Source organism: Eleginops maclovinus, chromosome 6 (assembly GCF_036324505.1).
Source record: "Eleginops maclovinus isolate JMC-PN-2008 ecotype Puerto Natales chromosome 6, JC_Emac_rtc_rv5, whole genome shotgun sequence".
Lineage (NCBI taxonomy): Eukaryota > Metazoa > Chordata > Actinopteri > Perciformes > Eleginopidae > Eleginops > Eleginops maclovinus.
Window position 1 is genome coordinate 11230696 of NC_086354.1, and position 13151 is coordinate 11243846.

Below are 13151 nucleotides of genomic sequence, written 5' to 3' on the forward strand. Positions count from 1 at the left end.
CTGGAATAAACAGTTTCACATGAATGCTTTTTTTCTTTTCCCATTTATTTATTTTTACCATTGTGTTGGGGTTCTTGTTCAGTTGGTTCTGTGATGACCAAGTTCCTCTCAAATGTTTCCTTTCCACAAATGTCATTAACATGAACATTTAAAAAGGGAGGCCATTTTTTTTCTTTATTTCAAACGGAAGGGAACTTTTATTGATTGAACTTCAATCCACTTAGTTGCAAGAGTAGTTTTTGTCTTACCTCACATATATGATGCACTAAATTGTTTAATCCTCATCAATATCATATTTACGTTGTTCTTTTAGTATCAATAATACTGCACCATTTTGATCATTTGGAGATGTGTTTGGATTCAATCTTTCAGTTTCAGCTGGACTTATTGAAACTATTCATTCATTTACAAGTTTAACCTTTAATCTCTTTTCCAAATGTACAAATGTGATGAACTCAGGCAAAATTCCAAAATATAAAACAGCTTATTACTTATCACTCACACTCTCTCACTCACACACACACACACACACACACACACACACACACACACACACACACACACACACACACACACACACACACACACACACACACACACACACAGCTCAGATGCCTCCTGCACAAACGAGAGGGAGATTCTGAGTAGAGTCTAAAACAAGTCTTTATTGGTCAATATACAGAAATCAGTAGGATCACCGCTAAAGAGAGAGAAATCCCGACCATTTTGTTTACAAAAAGAAAAAGAAACGGATATATAAAATAACTGTCTTGAACATTTTTACAGGGTTTATTTTTTTATATGTAAAAGAATCTTTTCCTCTTAATCTTTCAGAAGCACAATATCACAGAGGGGAACAAGGCAGTTTTCTCACAATGATGACATCACAATCACAGGTGCTTAAAAGAGGACAGAGGGAGGGACATGTGGACAGGAGACGTATCAGTCACAGAGCTCAGAGGGATGAACAGTCACTGATTCAGAGTAGAAATGGGAATGTGAGAGGAGTTACATTTAGTTCATTTAAATGTAGACAAACCCATTGGATTAAATTGATGTTTAAAAGAAGGAACTAATATCAATGAAGTTTCCACTGCTAGTTCTGGTGAAGTGAGATGGATAAACAAGCGGATTTTCTCCAGCATTCAGCTATGTGGGCCGTCACCTGACTGTAAAGGGGCAATCCACCAATTTAACTCATTAAGTTCAGTTCACTTGTCAAAATGGGCAGTTTTCTGTCAATAAAAAAATAATAAGAAATCCTGCATCACAAACTGAAAGTTCAAATAGACCCTGGGATATATTTGAGAGAGTTTGTGAGATAGTGTTAGACAAGTTTTACAACATTTAAGAACACAATTATTTTATCCTCAAAAGTTTGCCACCTTATCTCCATGCATACTTGGGATCCAAAGCCATGTTTCCAAGGTAACAAGCAGTGGCACCTGCTTATCAGGTGATGAGAAAAAGGACAAGGCCAAAAACATGCGGTTTGCTAACTAATGTATGGGGTGAGTAATGAGGAGATAAGAGTTGTTCTGCAGTAAGGACTAGCCTGTCATTTTCATTTCCCCGAAGAAATGGTCCCGATTGACTGAAGAGCTGTTAGAAACAACTGAAGTTAAAAACCTTAACACTTCAGCTCTATACTGGGAGGAGATGCCATGCTATTGTTTTGTATTGCAACACATGTCACTAACATCTGTCAGTATTGTTCCTAAACAGTTAAGTTTACCTCTTCTTGAACCTGTTAATAACTCATCATTTTGCAAACCATCTGTTATTAAAAAATAAACAAAATGAAAGTATTCTGTGGAAGTGGAATATGAAACATTAAAAGCACACATCATCTTGGGTCATGCTGGAAAAGGGTGCCATTTTTCTAGTTGGAAAAAGTCAGTGACTGGAGTGCCCCTGTTTCTGTGTACTGGTCCTTTGTACTGGGCCCATAATTGCATAGAGGGCTCACTATGAATTAGACAGAATGGGAAGACGGGATAATGGTACACACGGTAACATCTCTGTATTATTTCTTCTCCTGAAAAACAATTGTTCAACATTTTTCTATTTTTGTTTAACAATGAAAGCTACAATAGGCCACAGTATGGAGAGATTTGGTACACAGACAGATGCAAACAAACAGAGCTTTTGTTTCTAAGAGTATTTTTAAAAAATTGAACCATCGTAGCTTTCAAATACTTTTGAGAAACTAAAGGGGGACGATATTAGACGGTTAATATTTCTGCTTTGTATATAAATCATGTACAGTGTTTATTGTAAGAGGTCACATATCCAGGATGCTGTGAGATAAATATGAGAACAGAGGATACACACTGACAGACGGTTCATCTATGTCATACCTACTATAAAGGCCAAAGGAATTATGTTTTAAAACGTTTATGGATACATTAACACATGTACTGTATATGGATACATCACTCTGCTTACCAGTTTGCAGACAATCTGATTAAAATATAAAATAAACAATATAAAAGTAATCTGAGGAAAATTGCACATATTAAATATCGGGATCAATGCCCACATTACCTTTGTGTTAATGTAAGAAACGGAGAGTTTGTGTCACTAAATTCAAGAGTTTAGATTCATTTTATCAGCTAATTCTCCACATAATGAGGAAACTGTGCTTAAGCAGAGGGAGACGTGTCATTCGAAATGACATCGTGGGAAGATTCAGTGTGTGTTCCAGCAACAGATTGTAAATTATTATCAGAGATTTTCTTTCTGTGTACCTGTAGCGTGCGCGAAGTAATGTCAGCATGAACATGTGTTTGTGTGTGTGTGTGTGTGTGTGTGTGTGTGTGTGTGTGTGTGTGTGTGTGTGTGTGTGTGTGTGTGTGTGTGAGAGAGACAGAGCATGTCAAGTGTGTTTTAGTGTGCAGATATGTGTTTATGTGTGTGTGGTCAGTACGTTATGGAGGAACTGTCCCACTCTAGTTTTCCCTTCTGCTTCCTCTCTTCCACCTTTTCTCTCTCTTCTTCCTCTCCCCCCTCTTCATCTTCATCACTTTCGTCTGACTCGGCACTCGTCATGCCTCCCACCTGTTCCTCCTCCTCCTCTTCTTCCTCCTCCTCCTCCTCCTCCTCACGCTCCTCTTCTTTCACCTCTTCATCATGTGCCTTGGCTCCTCCGATGTTCTAGAAAAACAAAGTGTGCTTTAGTAAAGTCACCACAGATATCAAACACTGAATTACAAAGTATTTTTATTAGCATAGTACAGGAATAAAACACAACAATTAAAATGTTATCTATCCTAACCTCCATGGGGTTGACGGTTATGGTGAGTGCAGAGTTGTCCCAGTCTTCTTCAGTCTCTTTGACCTCTTCTTCATCCTCTCTGGACCCCTCCTGATGTGTGGCATGGATCCTGTACACGCCGATCACCACGATCACCACCAGGGCGGCGATACACACCACGATAACGGCTGTGGCTGCTGGAGGCGCTGATCCTGGAGGAGAAATGGAGAGGCAAAATAACTCTGTATATTATATTACACATATTTATGGAGGTACAACAGAGTCTACCCTCTCTGACATTTTGGCTATATCTTAATGTCATTCAAAAGTTATAGTATTCTCCATGCTATACACAGCTTTTTGTGAACTATGAATTCCTTAAATAAAACATCCTCTTTTACACGTCTTGTTCTATTTCTGTTGGTTTGACCTTGATTCTGTTCCCCTATAACATTTTACTCTTAGATTTGATTGCCCTGGGCAAGCAGCACCTCAAGTAGACAGAGCTTTACAGCAGAGCGATCTCCAGTTTAATCATCTTGTCTCGCTTGATAATTTAGAACAGAGAACAAAGGCCCACCAATCTAAATGTTCATTGTAATGATTCATTGTAGCGTATCAGTGGATCTGAGGCTACTACTGTACAGGTTAAACAGAACAACATCTCTAAGTTGAACTTTTAGAGGTTTACATGTTTTCAATGTTTTAATAAATCAGTCTTTGTTTTTAATAACAGACAGGGCACATTAAAACCACCGACTTACCTGACATGTGTGAGTTGAAAGTGTGTATCATGAGAGGGTGATGGACCGGTCTCATGAACTGGGGTTGGGCAGCCATGTGATTGACATGCTCCACAGGTGCTGAGTGGTGAAGGACACTGACCTGCAGAGGGGGGACACAAACCATTATCCCTTTGCAAAGAAAGGTAATACAAACAAAAAGAATAAGACAGTAGGACAGTGTAATATGGAAGGAGCCAATTGAGCATGGTAAAAATAAAACACAACTTAAATCTAATGGAGATAAACAGCGCAGGACTTATTGAGAGAGCGACAGTGAAAAAAGTGTCAATATGGCGATGGCAGAACATCACACTGACCTCCAGGTTGAACTCATTGCTGGTGTAACGTCCGTTGAGTTCAGAGCAGGTGAGTCTGAACCTCCTCTCACTCAGGGTGACAGGTCTCTGGTTCCTGTAGCGCACCTGTCTCAGCGCCTGCTCGTAGTGGGCCATGGAGTCCACACCTCAGAACAGGAAGGAAAACATTAGTTCTACATTCTAATCCAAATACTAATAATATGTCATGTATATTGTCAGCTTATCCTTCTAAAATATGGGATTTAGGAGTTATAGAGTATAGTGTTTTTCATCAATGATGGTACTTATTATCTCTTTCAGTCGATAATTAGATCAATTTTGTGAACACAAAGTTCTTTACAAAGGTTAATTTAATAATAATGAAATTATACCTTTTCTTTTTAACTCTTTCACATTCTCTGAATATAGGAAACAAATAAAAAATTCGCTCAAATTGTGAAAGAGTGGTTCAGGGAGCATGAGACATCATTTTCACACATGGATTGGCCCCCACAGAGTCCAGACCTGAACCCCATTGAGAATCTTTGGGATGTGTTGGAGAAGACTTTGCGCAGTGGTCTGAATCTCCCGTCATCAATACAGATCTTGGCGAAAAATGTATGCAAGACTGAAATAAATGTGGTGACATTGCAGAAGCTTGTGGAAACCATGCCACAGCGAATGTGTGCTGTAATCAAAGGTAAAGGCGGCCCAACGAATATTAGAATGTGTGACCTTTTTTTTGGCCGGGCAGTGTATTTTTGCTGCAATTCCTACTAAAAGATGACCTATTGGAAAGCCCAGACTGTGATTTTGAGAGTAGATTCAGACTTAAATAAAGTATGTTTTAAATAAAGGCCTCAGAGTCATGCCCCCCACAGAGGTCATAAATGAACCGCTGGGTCTCACGAGGATAAAACTAATTTGTTATGACAGGAGATTTCAGGGACCTTTCCAGCTGTCCTGCTCTATAGAGACTGAATGCTCATCGTATTGCTGTATGAAGGGCAAGCCATTTTTATGTGATGTTCTTCAAGATTTAGATTGGAAAAGTGGTGCACGTCCAGTGAATTAGTGCCACAGATCATCCCCCATCTACCATATATTGACATTCCAGAGGTTGAGTTGGTGGCATCCAGGTGTTTTCCCAACAAAGCGCTGTGATGAATCTCCAGACTCTCTCTCTCAGGATTCAGCTCTTCCCCAATCACCAGGATGTCGCAGTAGTCCAGGTTGTGCATCACCTCCATCACACCTGGTCTGCGAGCTACATGCAGGGACGCAGAATAACAGACAAGTGTCACAATGATAAAAAACCAAATCTCCAGTGCACTTAATAATAATTCTAAACTGAATAAACAGGTATTTGGGTTATGACTGTAAAAACAACACATTCAACACTTGACTTCAGACTCGGATTTCATTATATTTGATTATAAATCGTTTGTGAAAATGGAGTCCTACAGACATGACATGAGAGAGTCCTAACCACGCAGCTTCTCCACTCACATCCTCCGAAGCTGTCTCCCTTCATCACTGTGCTGGTGATGTGAAGCTCTTTGAAGGGGGCCACACCCAGCGGACCCCGCAGGTCAGCGGCAGGCCTGACGAGACGATTAGATCCTGAGATGGTGATTCTCGGTTCACTAGGCGGCAGGACCATAACCACTGACTTGATGTCTGGGATGGAGAGACAAGTGTCCTCACCGAAACACCTGACACACACACATCAAACACACACACACAGAAGAAGAGAGAGGTTACAAATCTAGACAGCACTGGTGTTAATGCTCACTGCTTATTTGATTAAACTCTATTGCTGTCAATTGTAATGAGTAAAAAACATATTTTTAGCCAGAAATACAGAGTTGCAGTATAATAGCTCAAAAATACTGCTGTACCCACAGATTACAGGCTGCACAAACATAATGGACATAAAGATTTCTTTTTTTAAGTCCCTTAGAATTTTAAAACTACAAAACATGCAATAACTGCTTCATAAGCCCTGTGGGCGGCCTGGACCAGATTTGTTTGACAGTAGCCTAGTTTTTGTTGTTAATAATTTTGGGCAATGGTTATATCACTTTTGTAGTTACCAAAAACCAAAAAAAAAAAACCTCCACTGATTTAAAATGTTTGTATTAAATTAAACTGAATCACCCTACCACAGGGAATTAAGAATCTACCAAAACAAGAGAAATAGTTCCACGGTCACAAAAATGTAAATTTTGCAATAAAGGGAAACATCTATACAATGCTTAAAGTGCAATTTGCACTTAGCAATTAGCCCTGACCTCTGCTCCTGCCCATACAGGAATAAATGTCAGAAATGAAAATGTTTTAAAAGAAGCATTATACACAAAGGTGGATGTTAGCTTTTAAGGTCCTGGATTTAGCGGGGGTTGTTTGAACAGCTAAATACATTGACCCTGTGAATAGTGAAGTGACAATTATCATTGAACTTATGATGCTGCTTGTCAGGACCTCAAACCCAGAGACTTAAAACAGCTTCCAACAACAAAACACCTACAGGAGGAATATCAACAATGTGTAATTGGACTACATATTATTGTTTTTCGGTTACAGATGGCAGATTCAACACATCTGCTGCTGAGTTTAGAGGCGGATCTATCTGTCTTTATCTCGAGGGGGAGAGCGGAAGAGCTGCTCGGAGTGAGACAGCCCGTCCTACTGCTCCCTCACTCGCCTCACTTTATCGACCAGCACATGTCTGAGCTGATTTGACCTGTCTGTATTTGCTGCTCAACAAATGAACAGGCGCTGGATGGGCGTGGAGGATGGATCAGACACATGAACAGGCTCTCCCCTACACACACACGCAGCAAAAACACACACACACTGGCACACATAGGCACACAAGTTGGGTGAGAATGAACAAATACTTAAGAGCGAGGAGAAGCAAAGAAACAAACAGATGCAATCAAATGTGTCACATTCATTGGTATGCTTGTTAAATGTACACTAGGTATTGTGTTGCTTCATGATTTACAGTGAAGATGATTTACAGTACACATAAATGGGGAAATCACGTGTTTCTGATCATATAATGACGAAAATAAATCAAGTTATGCTAGCAGGAGCAAGAAGGGGTCAGTCAGTTATTACCTGTCCATCACATTTTCATAATTCATGCGAGTTTTTTCCTGGTGATGGCATTAAAGCAAATGTCAGGGTCACCAAAGAGATAAGTATTAATCCTTTTAATATCCTTTGCAAATATCAAGGAGCCGGCCACTTTGATGATACATTGTCGTGGACGAGCAGAGTGCTTTTTGATTTCATTACAACGCGGCTACCAGTACGTCAAGATAATGCGCTTTGGACAAACACGCTGACTGACATCAGCATCCTGGGGAAAAGACAAAGTCTAATCAAATCAAATTAAATCCAGAGATAGAATCACAGAAAGACACACAGCGGAAAAAACAGAACATGGAGGAATGAAAAAAGATAGAAACAAAAAGCAAGGACAAGTAGACGCTAGCATAATGCTCTTTGTGTTCACCCGAAGGCTTAATGTCCTTAACGGCCAGCTGGTCTGTTTCATGCTTTAATAGTTTTTGCACTAATGATCCATCCTTGCCATCTCACTGGGAGTTTTGAGGCTTAAAGACAGAGACAGACAGACCCTACATCTGAAAGAGCCTTCAGTTAATACTTTAAAACTCCTCTGGCTGTTTGTAGCTTGACAAACTTGTCCTATATATTATATATGGATCATCCCACATTTTATTCAATAACTGGATACCTGCAAAGTGTGACTAAACAGTGGACACAACAAAGGGATGAAAAGTTAAAACACCCACACACAAACATCACAATTGCATTTATAAGGATGAATGGGTTGTCTGCTGTTTTTTTATGAAAGCAAGGGCAGAGCCTCACATGCTCCAATTATATTTGCACTTACTGTACTGTGGTGGTGATGTGTAGCCGTCGCAGGCCCGATGTAGGGAACTGGCGAGAGTTAATGTAGGAGACCTTCGTCATGGCTGTGTTGATGCTGTCCAGATCCTCTCCCTCAACCACCAGCACGGACTGAGCAGGGTTAAAATGGAACTGGAGACACAAAGAGGCGTTAAGATATCAATATTCAGAAAATTGTGTTAAGCTCACTTACATTTTGTGAGTCTTAGGAGGGAATACATGTGCAACAATAGCTTTTAGTAGACTCTGCTTAATATTAAAGACTGTGTTACATCAGGTTACACCCTGTACTGCTTAAAAGTGAGAGGCTTGGGTTAGGTCCATATTTCATTTTATTGTGATTGTGATAAATAAACATTAAGAATAAACTAAAATGGTTAGTTTCGAAAAAATAAAGGAATTATGAAAAAAAAAGTAAGAAAAGACTCAATGTTCAATTAAAAAAAGATGTGTGTAGTAACTGCAATGAAATGAATGAAAATATTGGATCGCTAACAAAATGTACTTTTTAGTTTGATTTGAAGCATTTTCTGAGGATATTTGGAATAACACCTTGAATCCTAAATTCTTAGGATAGTGACAGAACTGTTTTAAATGCAAGTGAAATACTGATGATTTCAGCAGATTCGTGCCACATGGATATGACATTTTTGACATGTTTCCATATCTGGTGGTAGCAGTTACTATACTACAAACCAACAGCTGAAAGTGTTGAGTGTGTGTGTGTGTCGGTGTGTGTGTGTGTGTGTGTGTGTGTGTGTGTGTGTGTGTGTGTTTCCCTGCACCTTGATGTCCTTGGCGAGGCTTTCGAGGGAGTTAATATCAAGGCCTTCTTTGCAGGCCTGCAGACAGGAAATAACCTTCTGGGTTTCGATGCGGCCCGGTCGGATTGTTAGACCTGACAGGCTGCCACGGAAATACTGGGTGAACCTCGGGGTCCCTACCTCACCCCCTAAAGGGAGAGATAGAGGAGAGAGTAGAGAACCACAATCAGGGGAATGGGAGAAGTGACATATGAGAGGGTAAAGGACAGAAGTGGAAAAAAGGAGAGGAGAGGTGCGGCAAAAAGGTCAGTTGGATAGATAAAGATTGGGAATGTCACAATGTCAGCCAATTCCTAGTCTCACACTTTCCTTGTTTTCTTTTCCCCCTGCCATGTACTAATCACTCTCCTGTCATCTCAGTAACCCCCATCACAAAACCACACCAGTTCCTACTTCTCCGTTAGCCCACTAGCACACATATACATACAGTATAGTACTGCCAGATCTTCGGCTGTTTTCCTGCCTGTGTTTTTGTTTTGTACTCACCAGCCTGACCTTAAACAAACTACAACTTTATATTTAACAGGCCTGGCTTCAGAGTAAAGCTTTCGGGTTCAAACCTGTTTTTACTGAGCCTTTGCAGAGACAACAACATGCATTATGAATGTATCAAAGGAAAAAGCAAGCATACTTCTCCCAAAATAACATCTGTGAATCTTTCAGAAACAGCTTACATGACCCAAATGGATAGCAGGTTATGAAGTATTTAGAAGTTATTTTTCACAAAGGATGTAGGAAAGGAAGCATGCAAAACAAGTCTGACACCGGTTAAGACAGGAATGTTATTTAATATAATTCTAAGACGTTGTTTTTTCATGGTTTTCTAATTTCAAGAGGAATTCAAATCAACATATTAAAGGGTGTGATAGTCAGTGCATTCAGACAGTTTATTTTTTTACGGACGTCATTAAACAATTTTATATCTGTAACTTCTAACTGAAAATAAAAAAATTAATGTTCATCTTTACATCTCTGGATTTAGTTTTCGGTATGCCTGCTACACCCACACTTATCCTTTAGTGAGAGCGCTTGATAAAAGTTGTCGAATTAAGAGAAGAAGCTACTTAATTTAAGTAAGTAATTAAGTAATCGTGTAATACAAAAACTGATATCTGTTGATACATTCAACACCTGACAACATTCTGTCAGGTCGACGAATTGACTCCCAAGTACCAGTTTGACAGATGTAACGCGTGCCTGACCTTTTCTGAACAGCAGCAAGGAGCGAGAGAAATATATCCCTTCATGCCAAATATATGGAACAGTAGCGGAAGTCACAAATTGGCTCTGAGTGTGTGTGTGTGTGTGTGTGTGTGTGTGTGTGTGTGTGTGTGTGTGTGTGTGTGTGTGTGTGTGTGTGTGTGTGTGTGTGTGTGTGTGTGTGTGTGTGTGTGTGCTGCAGTCTCTGGGGTCAGCACCATCACAAATTCAGTCGAACCATGACATCTTCTTAAGAGCGCCCTTTTTTATATTCAGTAAAATGGCCATCTCTGCTCTTCGGTGCAATTCCTAAATCTTAAAGGTTTAGCGTGTTTTTTATGTCAGCTATTGCTTAAACATTTTAACTAAGTCTAGGAAATGACATTCCAGTCAGGTCAGGTCTCCAAAATGTGAATTTCACCGGAATAAAATGCATCTCAGCGGACATTTTTTATTACTATTCTGTAATAAATCTAACCCGTCTAATGCCCTTTTTCTAAACTACACATTAATATGTTCCTTAACTGTATTGCTGCACACCTTTTGAAATTACATGCAATGCTTTTTAAAACAAAGAAATAGTTGTCTTATTACAATATAAATAGGGATATATTTTTAGCTCGATACATAGACATTATAAAAGTGTGTAAAATGTTATTCAAATATAACATGTAAAACTATTTGTTGGAAAATTGACATTTTGCATTGACATTTCATACACAACTCTTTTAAAGACAATTAACTATGCTCAATGCTGAACATGTAAATGTCAGTCTTTATAAGGATCTAAGGTAACCCTGTTGCTTTTTAAAACATGTAATAGTAAACTATATGTTCTCCTTTTATTGTGCCACACAGAACACATTTGCAGAAGGTTGAAATAAAACTAAACATTTATTTTTTAGACATTTGAGGTTTGTTTTTGAGTTAATGAAATACCTGCAGCGATCCCCATGCAGTAAAAACGATAAGTGTGTGTCCCCATTAACAGAGATGCTGTGTGCGTTTACGCTCAAGGCATAGCAGCAAAACTTCCTCGGGTATTTCAATCTTTTTTCCCACATGTATTTTCATGAATCCATTTATTTCCCAGGACACAAGTCTCATTGCATCCTGTTTCAATGTAACTGTCGCAATGCAGTGACTCCATCCTATAATACATGAGTTTTTAGCAGACGGCCCCTAAAATGTGCATCAGATAAGGTTTGTTTTTGCAATGAGGTTGATAAAAGGCCCAATTTTGTGTCTGTATGTTTACTATTTTAAATATGTGTAAGTTAGTAACTAGAAGCTTTTTTCGTTGGCAAAGCAGGTGGGGGTTGCATCCTCCCCCCTCCCCCTGCAATTCCTTTGAGATTAACACAGTTTATTTTGTCAAATTTGCACAGGTTTAGCAGATCCCAAAAAGCCACAGAATCCTTTTGTGAATTGACTTCTGTCTAAACCCCCTACTGTCAAAGTGATGTTCTTCAGGGCCTGAAAGTTGACTAAATAATTTATTTTGTTGTCTGATGTTACTAACCCACTTAATTTAACACAGCCTGGATGTTCTCCTCCTCTCCTGCACTGAACTGCTCTGTGCAGCGAGGCTCAGGGGAACGAAAGGCAGTAACAGCAAATATTATTGTGAACAGCAGCTACAGTACCAGCCAGCATGGGGCTGGAGGCATCTACTCTCCTCGCTATGTCAATGTGAATCATACAGGGGTGTTTTAACATGTCGGCTGAGAGAGAAGATCCTGTCACTGAAATATCAAAGCCTTCAGCATGCTAGGCAGCAGGAGACTTCTGCTGCAAAGTCTACAAACAGTGGGATAATGCAGTTCTTCTCTCACAATCTGCATCAAACAGCATCACATGCAATACAATGAGTTGTCACTATTTTGTAGAGGGGAAGCTAGACTTTCTAATACTATTGGAATTTTTGTTTCCTTAAGATCTTTTGTCACCTTTTAATCAGAGCAACAGCCCACTTAATTATATGTTTATCTACTGGAGCTCTGAGGGTGGTCACTGGTGATCTATTTTAAGATGCAGCTCATTCTCCAAGAACGGTTAGGATGCAACATGATTTGCAATAACCATGTAAACAACATTACAGCATCTGGTATGCTTTAAAACAGCAGGCATTAGGATATATTCACTCCCACTCAGAATCACCAACAAGCTGGTTGGGATTGGAAAGTTAGACAGAACTTTTTTCCCCAACGTCAGTATTCAATCAGCCCTGAAACTTTTTGACATTTGATTTGTTTGTATTAGTTCTGTATATGTATGCAAACAGGTATAAGACAGCTGCTAGAGGTCACTCTGGTATTTGCCACTTTCTTTACAGTAAACATCACATGTGAAATATGTTCCCCCTTCAAGCTTTCTTTGTAGTTTACCCTTATGGAGAATATTTTCAATCTAGATCACAACCAAATCAAATTAACGAGATCCTCAATAACAGTGTTTTGCTGGGATTTGTAAGTAACTTATTGCTAAAATGGTAGTGTTTTCTTATATTACTTTAATATTGTACACATACTACACATCTGCGGCAACACTAGTCATAATGTTTCCTCGATAAATTCTACACTTCCTTTGTCACAAGACAATGACTATGTTTACATGCACAGTGATATTTCACTAATATTCTGAATGTAAATTTAGCTCACAAAATTATTATATGAAGAACAATATATAACTATCTGATTAAGGCATGTAGGATATGAGGATATTATTCAGATTTAAGGAACATTGTTTAAAAATGTCTGGCCTCTTGTCTCCTTAATGCTGTCTTTTAGCCTTGTATATTTTGTGCATGTATACAGTTAATGCTATGATGCTTCTTCCCAAC

The 13151-nt window shown here is 39.2% G+C and overlaps 1 protein-coding gene across 2 annotated transcripts in view; it reads right to left on the bottom strand.

The window, feature by feature from the left end:
* Positions 1–645: 645 nt before the first annotated feature.
* Positions 646–13151, bottom strand: part of clstn2a (calsyntenin 2a) — a 132354-nt gene continuing 119848 nt past the window's right edge. For both annotated transcript variants that reach the window (XM_063885405.1, XM_063885406.1), the window contains exons 11-18: positions 9071–9237; positions 8269–8417; positions 5847–6052; positions 5437–5604; positions 4359–4504; positions 4021–4141; positions 3278–3468; positions 646–3156 (exon numbers count right to left, since the gene is read on the bottom strand). In XM_063885405.1, the coding sequence (XP_063741475.1) occupies positions 2923–3156; positions 3278–3468; positions 4021–4141; positions 4359–4504; positions 5437–5604; positions 5847–6052; positions 8269–8417; positions 9071–9237 (1382 nt within the window). In that variant the 3' untranslated portion in view covers positions 646–2922. The remainder of the gene's footprint in view (positions 3157–3277; positions 3469–4020; positions 4142–4358; positions 4505–5436; positions 5605–5846; positions 6053–8268; positions 8418–9070; positions 9238–13151) is intronic.